The 15,858-nt window shown below is 39.7% G+C and overlaps 1 protein-coding gene across 1 annotated transcript in view; it reads right to left on the minus strand.

The window, feature by feature from the left end:
* Positions 1-4,300: 4,300 nt before the first annotated feature.
* The window catches only part of ANKRD12 (ankyrin repeat domain 12), a 65,916-nt gene continuing 54,358 nt past the window's right edge, over positions 4,301-15,858 (minus strand). The window contains 4 exon segments of the mRNA XM_032222488.1: positions 4,301-5,689; positions 10,688-10,783; positions 14,350-14,493; positions 14,773-14,871. Coding sequence (XP_032078379.1) covers positions 5,504-5,689; positions 10,688-10,783; positions 14,350-14,493; positions 14,773-14,871 — 525 coding nt within the window. The 3' untranslated portion in view covers positions 4,301-5,503.

Below are 15,858 nucleotides of genomic sequence, written 5' to 3' on the forward strand. Positions count from 1 at the left end.
AGCTGACATTAGAACATCATCTGTCAGCTGTGACCAGGGGAGCTTTCGCACAGGTTCACCTGGTGCACCAGTTGCGGCCCTACCTGGACCGGGAGGCACTCCAAATGATCACTCATGCCCTCGTCACCTCAAGGCTCGACTACTGTAATGCGCTCTACATGGGGCTGCCCCTGAAGAGTGTTCGGAAACTACAATTGGTCCAGAATGCAGCCGCGCGAGCGATACTGGGTGTACCTAGGTACACCCATGTTACACCTATCCTCCGTGAGCTGCACTGGCTTCCCATCGGTCTCCGGACACGCTTCAAGGTGCTGGTTATTACCTATAAAGCCCTACATGGCCTAGGACCTGGATATCTCCGTGACCGCCTCCTGCAATATACCTCCCAGCGCCCAATAAGATCGCACAGGGCGGGCCTTCTCCGGGTACCGTCAGCTACACAATGCCATCTGGCGGCTCCCCGGGGGAGAGCTTTCTCTGTTGCTGCCCCGGCCCTTTGGAATGAGCTACCCCCTGAGATCCGGACCCTCCCCACTCTCCTGGCCTTCCGTAAGTCTGTTAAGACTTGGCTGTTTCGGCAGGCCTGGGGCTGTTGATCTTGACTGAACTCCAGCCCCATTATAACTGAGTGTATGTTGTGTTTTCCTGTTTTAAATTGTATTGTTTTGTGTTTTTAATCTTCTTAATATTTTGATTGTTTTTATGTAAACCGCCCAGAGTCCTTCGGGATTGGGCGGCATACAAATCTATTCGAATTCAAATTCAATTCAATTCAACCCAGATGGGGAAACAACCCAGGGTGGGAATAAGAGTCCCCTGGTAGTCTCTGAGGGACGTGTCCACCAGCTGCAGCTGGTCACGGCTGACTCGGGGACACAGGTGGGAGAAGGTGGACCAGGAAAGCAGGGAGCAGGAGGAGCCGGAGTCCACTTCCATGCTGCAGGGCTGACCTTCCAGGTGAAGGGCAGCAGAGACCTTCCTTGCCCCCGCGGACGTCTGGCTGACGGTCTCCCTGACGAGGTCAGGCTGGGCCACCGTGTAGCAATCTTCAGCCCGCCGCACAGGCCGCGGAGGCTGGCGGCGCGGTTGCGGTTGGGAAACGGCAGGCTGCTGAAGGAAGGAAGGCGCAGGCAGCAAGGCACGGCAGACCCGTGAGATGTGGCTTTTCTTGCTGCAATGATGGCAGACGGTGCCCTTGAAGGGGCATGCAGAACGGGTGTGACTGCCGCCGCAGCCCACACAAGCAGACGAGGCTGGAACGCCGGCTGAGGGGGAGGCCATCTAGGTTGAGCATGGAACTGAGCCACATGCTCACAGTCGGGCTCCACGAGCGGCACAAGCTCATCGACGAGGCAGGCATGAGCAGCCGAAGGAGGGCAAGGAGGAGGGAGAGGAGGAGGAAGCGGAGGAGGGAGAGGAGGAGGAAAAGGCTGAAGTCGCTGCATGTCGGCCGTGGACAGCTCCAAGAGCTCGGCTGCTCTGGCTTCGTCTACGGCCTGCTGTAAGGTGATCTCCAGGTGATCCAGGAGATGGCGTCTGAGGCGAATGTCTTTGACTCCGCAGACAAATTGTTCTACAAGATTGTCCTCCAAGTCCACAAAGTCACATTGAATCGCCGCTATGCGTAAAGATTGCAGAAATTGGCTGATCGATTCCGCCGGTTTCTGCACGCATTGGCGGAAAGCGTAGTGGTGGGCAATTTGCGATGGGGTGGGAGCGTAATGGTTTTTTAGTTTCGCCATCAGCGTCTCCCAGCTGGTTTGATAAACCGGCTGAGGGGAAGCCAGGGCTCTCGCTGAGGCGAACATAACCGGGCCTCAGCAGCTGTGGAAGAAACTGCACTTCTTCTCCGGTGGCAGGTTATGATTCTTTGAGGCTATAAGGTAGCACTCAAAGCGCTCGAGGAACCCGGCCCACGACTCGCCGGAGGTTCCAAACAGGGCGAATGATGGAAGAGCTGCCATCTCTAGGTTGCGACGTGAGGTGAAGAAAAAAAATGTTTGGATTGAAGAGCCAGCGGATGCTCCGCAGTTTGAGTGGCTACGTGGCTTATTGCCCTCTCGTTCGTCCTAGGCACCGATTACTGGAATCGCCACGATCCCGCCCTTGTCACCAGTTTTGAGGATCAACGGAAGGACGAGACTGGCGCCAGGACTGACAGAACAAGCAGTTTATTCACGGTAACTATTTACAGGCAATTCAGCAACTTCCCTGCTTGACAGCTATTTAAACGGACCTGTCAAGCAGGGATAGCCAATGAGCGTGCCCCTAGTGGCTAGCAACAAGCGACGCCGTGCCCCAGCCAATCAGGGTGCCGCCTGGCTTGTTGCTAGCCGCCAGGTCGTAAGTCGAGGACTTTCTGAGTCCTCAACAAGAACTACACCAAGGAACTGAGAAAAGCCAGTCTGATGTAGTGATTAGGAGCCGAGGTGGCGCAGTGGGTAGAGTGCAGTACTGCAGGCCACTTCAGCTGACTGCTATCTGCAGTTCAGCGGTTCAAATCTCACCGGCTCAGGGTTGACTCAGCCTTCCATCCTCCTGAGATGGGTAAAATGAGGACCCAGATTGTGGGGGCGATATGCTGACTCTGTAAACCGCTTAGAGAGGGCTGAAAGCCCTATGAAGCGGTATATAAGTCTAACTGCTATTGCTATTTAAGGTGGTGGCCTAGAAATCAGAAGCCTGAGTTCTAGTCCCATTTTAGATATGGAATCCAGCTGGGTGACCTGGACCAGTCATTCTCAGCCCAACACACCTCACAGGGTTGTTGTTGAAAGGAAAATAGGAGGAAGGAGCAAAACTTTTACATTCTATAAGAAAGGTAAATAGAGTGAGATGGACAAGAACAACTGGAGATCGGAGGTCCCCCCCAAAACCATTCTATATGCTATGAAGGGCTTTATAATGACAACCAACATGTGATCATTTATTTTACAAAAAGAAAACCAAAATGGAGAACCCATGTGTGAAAAACTAGATATATCCTTACTGGTTCCATATATATATGAAAAAGCTAAGTAGCAGACAGGTGCTGATCAAGTGTCCTTGATCAAGTGATCATCAGCAATTGTGACTGCCTCTACTTTTAGGAGATTACTAGTAACATAATGCCAAAGAAGAAAGACATCTTAGAGAAGCAAATGTTTCTGCCCATAAATCTGGTGTTATAAGGCCATTTCCATTCCATTTCCATAAATTTCATACTCTTCGTTTACTTTATATGGTAATATCATTTTCTCAAAAAAAAAATCTTCCTATGTCTTATAAAGACATCTTCAGAACTTTTATCATTCATAGTTAATCAGAAATTTCCATTACGAGCTATCAGAAATAACAACATATTGAAATTTAATTCCATCAAATAAGGTACCACAAATTAATTTCCTATCATCTCTCATAAACTCTCGGAAATTTAACACTTTCCTTCCATTTTGATACCATAGCTTATCACTTTCTCTAATACAAGAAGAAATATATTCTTCCCATATTTTGTATGTAAACAAACCTTTAAAGCCTTATTCAGTCTTGGTAAAAACATACCATTAAAATATGCTAGGAAAGAAAATACACATACATGCACACACACTTTAACCTTGCCGAATAAGTCAACTTTATAAATCTTTTTAATTTTAAAAGTTTAATGTTCATTCATTTTAAATATTGTTCTAGGAGCTGATTTCTTTTAATTCATCTTTTTTCAGGAATTCCTTCAAAGGTATAATACATCTCTTGTAAATCCAAAATAAGAAAGATATTGAAGTTGAAATCCACACATCCAAGTCATTCTTCCGATTTGTGTGTCCTTTTAACGTTTAAAATATTAATCAGTTTCAGTTGTAAATCCTGTGTAACATCTTTATCATTATTGTATTATATTATACTGTAATTTTAAATCCATATCCAAAATAGCCTGATTCTCAATTGTATCCTATCTCTTATTTTTAACTCAGTTTTCTAGTAAGAGACAGTCTTAAATTTATCACTACTTTGTTGCCAAATAAGATTGCGGAGAGCAATATACTGTAGATGTTTGGAGAGCTGTAATAAAACTTGTCTTTCTAAACATTCTTAATATCCCAAAAGCAACATTTCCAGTGATGCTGATTAAGAAAGGAAGTGTGAAAACTCAGTGCCTTTTGAAAGCTCCAAAGCTCTGCTAGGGCAAGGCTGATTCTCCTGACTCCAAAACTCTAAAGGCCTTCTATATGCTCCCCATCACAGTGGCAGGCATTTTGCTGACATAACAACAATATATTAATTATATGTTCACAAATAATAGGAATATACAAGTACAATCTTATCATGGAACTTTCAAGGATTTATTTGTCAAATTGTATAAAACTTCAAAAATGAAAATTTCACAATCACAAGGATTCAAACATCTGTTAGCATGACCAATAGAATTTATTAAACATAGTTATTTACAGTTATTTACATATGTTTCTATCAGGGAATATTAAAATAGACAATATACAATTTAAGATTTCTCATTGAGAGGCATGTAAAAGGAAATAAATTGGACACTTGAAAAACTCCTTTAGAGACCAGGATGTAAGAGCTGGTTTTTTAATCTTGTAAAGATTTTAAACAAAATACTCTTTTCAAGTTAAGTCACAAATATGGCATTGTAGCAGCAGAGCAAACGACAAATGGCTCTGTGGAGTTAAGACATAATCCAATAAGCACTGCAACAAACTACAATGAAAAGGGATTCATGCAAATTTCTCTGAATGAATGGATGCTGTACAAAGCAGTATATTGGATTGGTAACAAATATTTCAATCAGTTAGATACCCTGTAGTAGGGGAAAAATTCAACTGAGCTAGCATGCAGTACCACTCAATCAAATCTTAGCAGTGATGGTGATGAACAAGCAGCTAAATCAAACACCATGCTTCTAAAATAAAACCGTTTGTACATTACATATAAGAAACAACAACAATTTTGGTCCAATAAACATTAGACAAAACAGTTTTACAATTAAAATATCTATTTTTGTACAGGGCTGAACATTAAATATAAGAATATTTACATTTGCACAATATGTATAAAATAAGTTATTTTAAAAAATGAAAACAATATAACATTTTTTTCAAAAAGAAAACTGTACAGCAACCTATAAATTATGTAAGATGAATACTCTCTCATTCTGCACATTCCCACAAACTTAAAAGTTCTTCCATAGGTTTTTGTTGTTTTTGTATGTTTAATAATAAAAACCACTGAAGTTTTAAATAGACTTTTTGGTGGACTTACAGCTGCCAGCGCTGTTAAATCTTGAGTAAAAGACTGTCATAGATTTATTGAGTAGATGCTTTTTGAACCCAGAGGCTAAAATAATACCATTTATTAATAAATGGTATTTATATGTGCAATACTGAATGAGATTTGGGGCACATTTCAGAAGGAATACATAGAATATTGATAAAGGCAGTATTCCATTTTAGTGCTGTAATTTAAGCATCCCACAGTCTTGAGCTGTAATAGCAAGAAATGCTAGCTGTCATATAGGTGTCAACTCAAAGTCGTCATTAACATCCACAAGAGGAACATAGAATTCCTGGATTTCATAAATGCTGATTGATTTGTAAGTTGCAGGATCAAGTTCTTGTAGTTTAAGCTGCCATTCCAGTCTCTGAACAGCATTTAAAGCTGCTGCTTCATGTTGCTGCCTCATCAGGAGACATGTCTATTTCAAAATAAATAGAAGAATCTTTAGTTAGCTCAAGCAAGCTTCTATATAAATAAGCACACTGTACTTCTATTAATACAAGAACTATTACTTTGGCAATCCACTGGTTGATTAGACTTGTGAAATGATTTCACAACCTATTCCAAGATTTATCTACAGGTTTCTTTTAAAAGTTTAATACATAATATTAATAATAATGCAAGTACTGTATTGAATATTAATTTTAATAATACTCTTGTGTTTAAATAATTTAAAAAATAGTACAATCTATCCTCTAAAACAATAGCACTTTTAGGCTTCAATTCTACATGCACTTAAAGGTAGTCCTAGTTTAGCAATTACAATTGGGACTAGCAACTTGGTTACTAAATAAAGTGGATTCACATGACCATGACTGTGCTTTCTGGGTTGAAACTGACACGAGTAATAATTTCACACTTTTTGTTGTCTTTTGTCTTCCTGCTAACCGTTGCCTTTGTAATGCTTACCTCAGCACTATGTAATTAAAAAATTGCTTCTATCACTGAACAGGAAGGGATTAGAAGAGAATAAGGCATACTACAAGGAATACAGTTCAAAAACAATGTACTGGTGCTGACAGCTGTGAGCATGCTTGGCAAATAGCTAAATATATTTCCCACTTTGTGCCTCCTTACTCTCTTCTAACCCTTTAATCCCCAATCTTTCTGTTCAATGAAGGGAAACAGGACAGAAATCACTTGTCATGGAGAAATGACTTGGATATTGACAGGGCAGGAGAGAGATATGTAGGTATTTCCTCTTTCTTACTTTGCAAACCTGGGTAGGGCAGCGCATTTGAATGGGAAAATATCAGTAAGAGAAATGAGGGCTGCTGGTCATGCATATGGCAACCCTAGTCCAATATGGTACTTGAAACTGAGGAAAGGTGAGTGGTTAACAATGGGTCTTCACTAAGGGTTCTGTTGCACACCAACTCCCAAGCAATGTTCCCTCTAATTTTTTTTCAGTGTGAGCGGAAAAGTATAGTGTTTGAGCGGCACATTTTCATGCCTGAGCACCTGAATTTTTTTCACAGATGTCACCTAAGACAACAACGAAATCAGTGTTATTTGAAACTCAAAGTTATGTTTATTCAAGGTACCCGCTTAATTAAAAGTGTTATATAATATCAGTATCACTTAACAACGGTCCTGCTTAGCAACCAAAATGTTGGCTCAGAAACTCTGGCATTGAAGCACGCAAGTCTTAAAGCTGTCAAGTTACAAGACCTTTGCACCCCTAACCCTTTAGGAAAAAAAACCCCAGGGGTCTTCAAACCTGACAGCTTTAAGCCTTGCTGACTTCAACTCCCAGAATTCCTCCTCCAGTCATGTTGCAGCAACGTCATCTGCGTGGATCTGCTCCATCTTCGGTTTTTTTCACAGGAGGCAGGGCTGCTGCTGAAGATGCCAACGAGCCCCCACCGCCACTAGAATATGCATTTGTTTAGCATGACATAGAATAGTCTTTCAACCAAAAGTATGGAATAAAAGAGAGACTGATAATATTAAAAAAATAAAACCAAAAAGCAGCTATTTATTTGAGTTCTAGATAAACATTTAGTTCAGATTTAATAGTGTTTCAGAGATGTGGCTGTCAGCTATTTGTGTATGTATGTTATTATTATGGAAGGTTAGATGAGATTTCACCAACATTATTCACCCCTGATTAATGCATTCATTCTAATAATCGAGTCTGACTCTGAATTACAAATCTATGTCTGAAGAATCTGGGTTAAGTTTGGATTGGAAATTTGGGGAACATGAAAGTTTATGCATAATTTTTGTAATTTTTTCATTGGGTCTTAATAATGATTTTATTCATTTGGGATTTTTTCATAGGCTTAACACAGCTCTAATTTTGTCATTAGGAGCAATGTAACATTGGCCACTAATGTATTGTATACAGGTTGCCTTAGAAGGTAATACCTTTTGTATAGTAGGAACTTAAGATAGACTTCATACAGATAACAATTGAGAAATATTGTTCTTTTTAAAAAGCAGTGTTAATTGCTGCACCTTTCTCATATTAAGTATATTAGCTCAAGTTCATGTTAGGAAAAACTTTCAGTCTTAAAGGTTTGGTGAGGAGAAATCCAAAAATTCTTTTAAAGAATTTAAATTAAATTTGAGGCTACCTCTGCTTTCACTCTCCCCCTCAGTTGTGCAGCAGCGGCAGCTCTCAGCCTATGGCGGCAGCGTCACACAGGCTGTGGAAGGAGGAGGAGGAGGAGGAGGAGAAGGGAACCAAAGAGGCTTTTACCGGGTCTGCGCCCCACAGCCAGGACCGTCCTTGCACCTCAAGCCACGTTTCTTCCTGCAAAGCCCTTCGGGCAACCCGAGAGTTCCACTTGACGCCAGAAGGGCTTTGCAGGAAGAAACGCGGCTTGAGGCGCAAGGACGGTCCTGGCTGTGGGGCGCAGACCCGGTAAAAGCCTCTCTTTGGTTCCCTCCTCCTCCCCCTCCTTCCACAGCCTGCGTGATGCTGCCGCCGTAGGCTGAGAGCTGCCGCTGAAACAAGTTTGGGGAGGTCCTTTGCGGGTGGCCAGTTCTAGCCGCCTGCAAAGGACTTCCCCACGTTTGCTTTGAAAGAAATCTCTGCGCGGCAGTTAGAAACCTCTGCGCGGGGGTTTCTTGCCATGTGCGCGGCCACGCAGCCGCGCACCTTAGAGGGAACAGTGCTCCCAAGTGGAGCAGAGTAGTGAGGTGGCTCGTCTGCTGCTCCTGACAAGTTCCTTTATTTTTTCTTGTCCACGGGGGAGATTTGCATTTGCCTCAAAAAGACATCCATTAACTTTTGGGTATCTTGTCTTGGCTGGCCCAGGATCTGAAGGGACCCAAAAGGGCATTTTCATAGCCTCTTTGATATTATGAATTGCAGCCAGCTGAAATGTCTATCTCAACATACTTGCAGAAAGAAGGTGCCCAACAAGCAGTTTGGCCAGCCAGTTTAGGTCATGCTGCCCATCTTTTTCTGTTTGGGTGTGGAAAGAGCTGCAGGGAAGTTAATTCTGTTACTCCCCATGCAGAGCAAAGCAATTGGGAGATGAAGGGATTAAAAGAGAGTAAGCAGGCACACTATGTGAAAAATATTAGCTGTTGCTGAGTGCACTCATGGCTGTCAGGACCAGTACATTGATTTTGGTGTGTATTCCCTTCGTGTGCATGCTTAATCTGTTCTAATTCATTCTTCTCCAATCTCTCTGCAAGGAGGGAAAAAAGGAAAACAACAGATTAGATACAGGAGAATGAAAGTTGACTATAATGATGACCATTGTGACTGAGGGGTACTGTGAAAGTCATAAATAGTTCTAAAATTATTTTTTCAACACGGTTGTAATTCTGAATGGTTGAGCCAGTGATTGGTAAGCAAGGACTATCTGTATTAATTTCAATGGGTTTTACTTTGTACCATGTATTTCTGCATATTTTCTATTCTCTAAAGTTGATGGGTCTTGCCTTAACGGTTTCCTTTTAAAAATGCATTTTTTTAAAAAAAATACCATTTATATATGCAAGTTACACTCTAACATAATTAAGATTCTAGTGATATGATTCCAAAAAACAGGAATGAAAGTTTTTATGGGTGCCCTATAGACCTCATCTTTGCTTTGTCATCTCTGAACTGCACTGGAAATATGCAAAATATCTATAGTTGAAGCATTTCCTTTTCAGAATATCCTGGTCTGACATAGAATTAACTGTTCCCACCTCAAAATTGGACATTGTAAACTAGATAGCTTCTGGGACACTGGGTCAGAATTGCATTCCAAAGTCTAAACAAGACAATCCACAGATAAAACATTTTGACTCTGAAATGTTCTGTGCATCTTTAAATTGCAAATATAATTATAGGATTGGTGTAGATTCACTGCTTATGAATTGCTTAATTTAGAGATTTGTTTTAGCTATTATAGCTAGTAACATTGAAAATGTTCTCACCTGTTTTCCTGCTGCAGTGATGTGCTTTTGGCACATTAGCTTCCTTTACACATAGCCTAAAATTTTACTGTATATTGTTTCCTTCAAATAGGGTTCTGTTTAAATTAGGAGGAAATTTGCTTTTTAACTTCCACTGAAACAAAAGTGGTTGAATGTATTTATTTAAGAGCCAAGGTGGCGCAGTGGTTAAATGCAGCACTGCAGGCTACTGCTAGATCAGCAGGTCAGCGGTTCAAATCTCACCGGCTCAGGGTTGACTCAGCCTTCCATCCTTCCGAGGTGGGTAAAATGAGGACCCAGATTGTTGGGGGCAATATGCTGACTCTCTGTAAACCGCTTAGAGAGGCCTGAAAGGCCTATGAAGCGGTATATAAGTCTACTGCTATTGCTACTGCTATTATTGTCTGGACTGTGTACTTGGAAAAGTGTATGAAGAATATCTGAGTTAGAATTCTGCTATACTGTAAAGTACAGGTGTCAAACTCGTGGCATCATGTTCCTGTCACATGACGTATTGTAATGTTTGTCACCTTCATGGAGCTGCATGACAAATCTGGTCCATGGGCCGCCAGATTGATACCCCTGTTCTAAAGTGTACAATGACCACCATTGGCTCACTCATCTAGTCAGTGGGAGAAATATCTCACTACACAATTCTTCTAGTATTGCATTAAACTCAGAATAAAGGATGGAAAAGCTTCCTACATGCAAGGAAACTGGGAACTGCTCCTTCTAACTCAGTATCATATAAAACAGTTTTGATTAGCGTATAGAACAGAAATGTGGATATAAATGCTATGATATCAGCTATGCTACTATTCCTTTCACATTTGAAATCTAACAGCAAACTAGTCTTTTTAGAATAGCTCTACAAACATTTTGGGACATTCTTTAGCAGAAGAGCAATATAAAATGCTATTTCTACTTGAATTTGCAATAACACAAAAGAGATGGATAGAGTGGGCAGCATATCTAATGACTAGAAATTTTTAATAGAAAAATATTTTGGGAGGAGTTCAATGAAGATACGTACCTTTAATTTGTCAAATTTGTCATCCACATCCTGTAACCATGACATAAATTGCCTTGCATTAAATCGGTCTCTAACTGATGCTTTACTGTCATCAGTCTGTAAATTAAACATATTAAAATTATACATGTTAATTATAGGCTAATGTCCACTCATTCCCATGCTATATAATGTCTTCGATAGATTTATATGTTTAATGATAACTACAGTTTGTCTGTAAAGGTGATATTATTTTTAAGGAAAAACTTAACAGTATTTCAATTTAGTGGAAGAATTAAAATTAAAAAATGTGATTTGCTAGACAATCCAGAGAAATCTTTATTGTGCAATCTCTTTTCACTATAGGTAGTTCTCCCTTAAACCTCACAGTTTGCACCGTCAACTCTGTCACTTAAGTGATGCAGTCATTAAACAAAACTTCACCTGACCACACTGGATTTATGACAACATTTCTGCAGCAATTGTTACACATCATGTGATTACAACTTCCAATTTTACTGCTGGCTTCTCTATTGGCTTTGTTTATTGGAAGCCAGCTGTGATGTTTGCAAATGTGATGCTGCGATGGTTGTAAATCTGCACCTGTTATGAAGCACCTAATTGTTAATCAACTTGTATCTTTTTAAGTCCCCTACAGTGTGTGTCTTCTTCATAAGCTATGACTTTAATAATAGTTTTTAATTCAACAATATATCTGCATTATAAGCTCTATTAATACTCTTCTGACAGTTCATAAAATATCTGTATATATTTTTCTACCGCCTACAGCCACTTGGCTTCAAGTCATATGCAAAGTAAAGAAATTTTACATTAATATCACAATGCTTTCTTTGTGGAATGAATGAATTAATATAAATAGAAATAATGTTATGTATTTGGAAAATTTATAAAATGAAACATTTTAACATAATTGCAATGCTCATCATTTTATAGCAATATTTATAACAATTTGCTTAGAAAATCAAGAGCGGTCATGTTAAAATTTAAATATCGTGGTCATCATTCATAAGATAAATATAAAATGGAGAAAATCTTTAGGGCATATACACAAGAACTTAAGGAATGTTGTGGTTGATCAAACAAAAATTCTATCCAACCCACAATGTTTCAATGAAATTTAAGGTGTCACAAAAGCAATGGTTCTCCCATTTCTCATTTATAAAAAACCACTAGTCAGACACATATTCCTTTTATTTAAAAAACCTTAACAATTAATGTATATTTTCATGAATTTTAACCCACCCCTTAAGTTATAGTGTTGAAGCCATTACTTTATATTTCATACTAATAAATTTCTTAACTATGTATTGCATTAAAAGCATCTTTTGCCTTTTTTGAATAAAGCTGAAGAACCATGAACTGTGTTATAAAACATATGCACGATTTTGAAGAACTATATTATTGTGTACTGTTGTATTTTATTAATTTTACATAATGGATGACAAAATTAACTATAAAAAACATTGTCCATTACGATCATGAATGCAGTCCCTTCTGAAAACTGAGGATCAACACAACAGCAGCCCTAAATAGTATGCTACACTCCAGAAATTCAGAGGAACAGCAGGAACTTGATCGTTACTGTCTTTCAAAAAGTTGAGAGAAGGTATAACCTGCCCTTATGGGACAAAACTATTTTTAAAAATCGGGAGACACTAAAAAGGCCTTCTCCTCGACCTCTTCTCCAACATCTCTTAGAATACTCCTTCAGACGTATGTTTTGTATGTGATTTAAAGGTTCCAAATTGACCGATTTTCACTTGTTTACACGACGACAATCAAAACCTCAGTTAAAGTATCAAGGTGAGTGACAATGAAAACATAAAAATGGTAATAAAAAGCGTTTTGTTGTGAAACAGGCTGTTTAGGGTAATTCAGTTTCCCATAGTAATAACATTGCCAGAGAGAAGCAGCACAATCTAGCTTCGGTTTCTTCACCTATTGGAAATGTAGGACATTAGTAGCTGATCCCAAAATGATCTGATACATCAGGCAAATGTTGGAAACAGTAGTTCTCTTAGATGCCCAAGGGCCAAACATGAAGAGCTTTATACCAATAGGTCAACACTAGCATCTTCAATTCTACTCAGAATTGTAGCTCTGCTACAATGATGTTATGTGCTTCCAGTGTTAGGAATGCAAATATGCAAGCTACATATTCCAAGTCAGTTATGTAAAGTGAGCTACAGTAGTTCGATTGGGTGGTGATGATGGCAACAGTTTTGGAGTTAGGAGTTGGTGGCAGAGTTTTGCAGTGGTTCTCCTTCCTCCCTCCATAGCTGGTTCCAGTTAATGTTGTTGGGAGGTGGAGAGGTTGAGTTCAGGTCTCTGCAACTGGCACCCCAGGGCCACTCTTGGATCTTAACCCTAACCATTGAGCATGGGATGTATCCTCAGTATAGCTCCACTCCTTAAAGAGCAGGTGATGCTGGTATGGCACTGGCTGAGTGCCTGGAGGTGTAAGGGTCTGGATGGGAAGAAACTAGTTTTGATCCAACCCTGGCAAGATGGAGTGGCTTTACGTTTTTGATCTCTCAGGTCCAGGTGTTACATTATCTTTGACTCAATGAGGAAGCACTTTCCTGGACTGAGCTGGTATGCAATTTGGGGAGTCCTTCTACACTCACAGAACTTGCTTTACCTCCACAACACCTGGGAGACTTTGCTCCTGATCATTCATGCCTTGCTCACTTTCTGCTTGAATTACTGCAATGCACTTTATGTAGAGTTGCCCTTGAGGAACATATGGAAGTTACAACTACTGCAGAATGTGGTGTCTTCCATAATACTGTATGCTGCTGGGTTCATCCACATCACAATCCTGTTGTGCAGGTGCACACTGGCTTTCAGTTTCCTTCTAGGTGCAATTCAAAATGCTAGTTATTACCTTTAAAGTCCAAATGGCACAAGATTAAGTTATTTGTGAGACAGTTTCTTGCTAAGAACATCTTCCTGTCCTATCAGATCAAATAGGGTGGGCAGGCTCCTAGTCTCTTCCCTTTAATGTTGCCATATTATGGACCTAGAAAGTGTGCCTTTTCTGTGGAAGCCTAAAGTCTACGAACACATCCTTCTGCAAGGTTCAGCAAGCCCCCGCCCCATCCGTTCAACCTTTCAAAAACCACTTGCTTTCTTCCCAAGTGCTAGATATGAACCTGGGGATGAGCCTGAATGAGAAAATTTAGCTATAATGCCACTTTTTTGTTTTAATGTATTTTATTGTAGATAGATATTGTTTTATTTTGAGGTTGTGAGCCACCCAGAGGTAAGCTTGAGGTGGAGAGCTATAGGAATGTTATAAATAAACACGCAAACAGACATACATATACACATACTATACTATACACATACTATAATTGTGTCCTTCTACAGCAGGTATGATTGTAATTTGCATACCAGCTTATGCTGGCAAAGCTGCCTTTTTAACTATGGCCTCCACCTGCTGTTCTAGTAGGACCCCCAAATCACAAAACTTTTGTTTCATAGATGTTGCCTACCCATCCAAAGACAATACTAGTTATCAACAGGCAATCCCAAGACAAACAAACCTCATGGAAAAAGACAAAGGCACACAACTTTTCTACTATTTTCAATTAACTGCATGGATATAAACATTCACAATGAGTCAATAATTTTCCTTTTATCAATTTCTTCAAACAACTTACCTGTGTATCAAGAGGCACGTTATATACTTCAGCATCCAGCAGTACTGTACATGCACTAAAAGGCAAAGTCTGATTTGCTAAAGTTCTTGCTGCTCGATAATGGACTCGTAGTACTTCTTGCTCATTGGAAACGATAAGTTTTTCCTAAATAAATTAAAAGACATATAATTTAGCTAAATCATATAATCTTTTATTAATTCAAAAATACATCTTGTTACTCTGAAAAACTAACCTTTCCCTATACTTATGAAGGAATCCTGTTAAAAATATACAATGCATTGTATTTTAAAATTCCCTTGAAAAAATGGAAATATTTAGTTCTGAATCAACCAACTTAATAATATAATTTCTTATAATTTTCATTTAAAAAATGAAAACCTCTTAAAAGTGGTGATCAGTCAGTAGATTTTATTATTTTATTACCCTTTCAATACTGTGTTGTAAACGAAGTTTCATCCTTACAACTTCTTGCTGTCTAAAGAGTTCCTTAAGTGGATCAGATAATGATGGTGGTGGTGTGATCTGTGAAGAAATATCACTTTGATATAATCTGTATATACAAAAGATATAATTCTAATATGTAAAGGATACATTTGATGGGAGGTAAAAGTTGCAGTATTTAAATGGTGGCTAAATTTGGGGCAAAATTGAGTATTAAAAATGAAACACTTGCTGTATATTCTCTTGAACTTTTTAAAATACAGTAATTTAAAAATACACTGAGAAATAAGGTTGGGCTTGATGTAAGGCTTGGTTCTAGTAAAATTGATTGTTCATACAAGATTATTCTAAATATCTGCAATCCTGCATCACCAATCCCTTAGGCTCCCAAGAGTATCATTAACAATACACACCAGAAAAATATTACCATGCATTTAAAATGCTCTCGCCAGAAAATATAAATAGGAAAAAAAGGTAAAGCCAGACAAAAAGCCTATGCAATGTCCAGTTTTCCTCATTTTTGTCAGCCTAAAGTTGTCTGCAGTAGCTAAAACCAATCCTGGAAACTTTCCTTCCCTAATGAATGTGTGTACAAACCAGTGGTGGGTTTCAAAATTTTTTAGAACCTCTTCTGTAGGTGTGGCCTGCTTTGTGGGAGTGGCTTGCCAGCCATGTGACCAGGTAGGAATGGCTTGCCAGCTATGTGATTGGGTGGGCGTGGCCAACTTGTAAAATGTGGTGAAACTCACTTAACCACACTCTTGCTTAGTAACCAAAATGTTGGCTCAGAAACTCTGGCATTGAAGCACGCACGTCTTAAAGCTGTCAAGTTTCAAGACCCTTGCACCCCTAACCCTTTAGAAAAATACCCCAGGGATGTTCAAACTTGACAGCTTTAGACTTGTGGATTTCAACTCCCAGAATTCCTCCTCTTGTTCTTTATCTTGATGATGTGCAGACGGGTGGACTGGAGGGAGCTGGAACCAGTTCTAAACTAGATTTGTGGAACCTCTTCTATAGAAGAGATTAGAACTTGCAGGAACCCACCCCTGGTACAAACATACTTGT

The sequence above is a fragment of the Thamnophis elegans genome, chromosome 8 (assembly GCF_009769535.1).
Source record: "Thamnophis elegans isolate rThaEle1 chromosome 8, rThaEle1.pri, whole genome shotgun sequence".
NCBI lineage: Eukaryota > Metazoa > Chordata > Lepidosauria > Squamata > Colubridae > Thamnophis > Thamnophis elegans.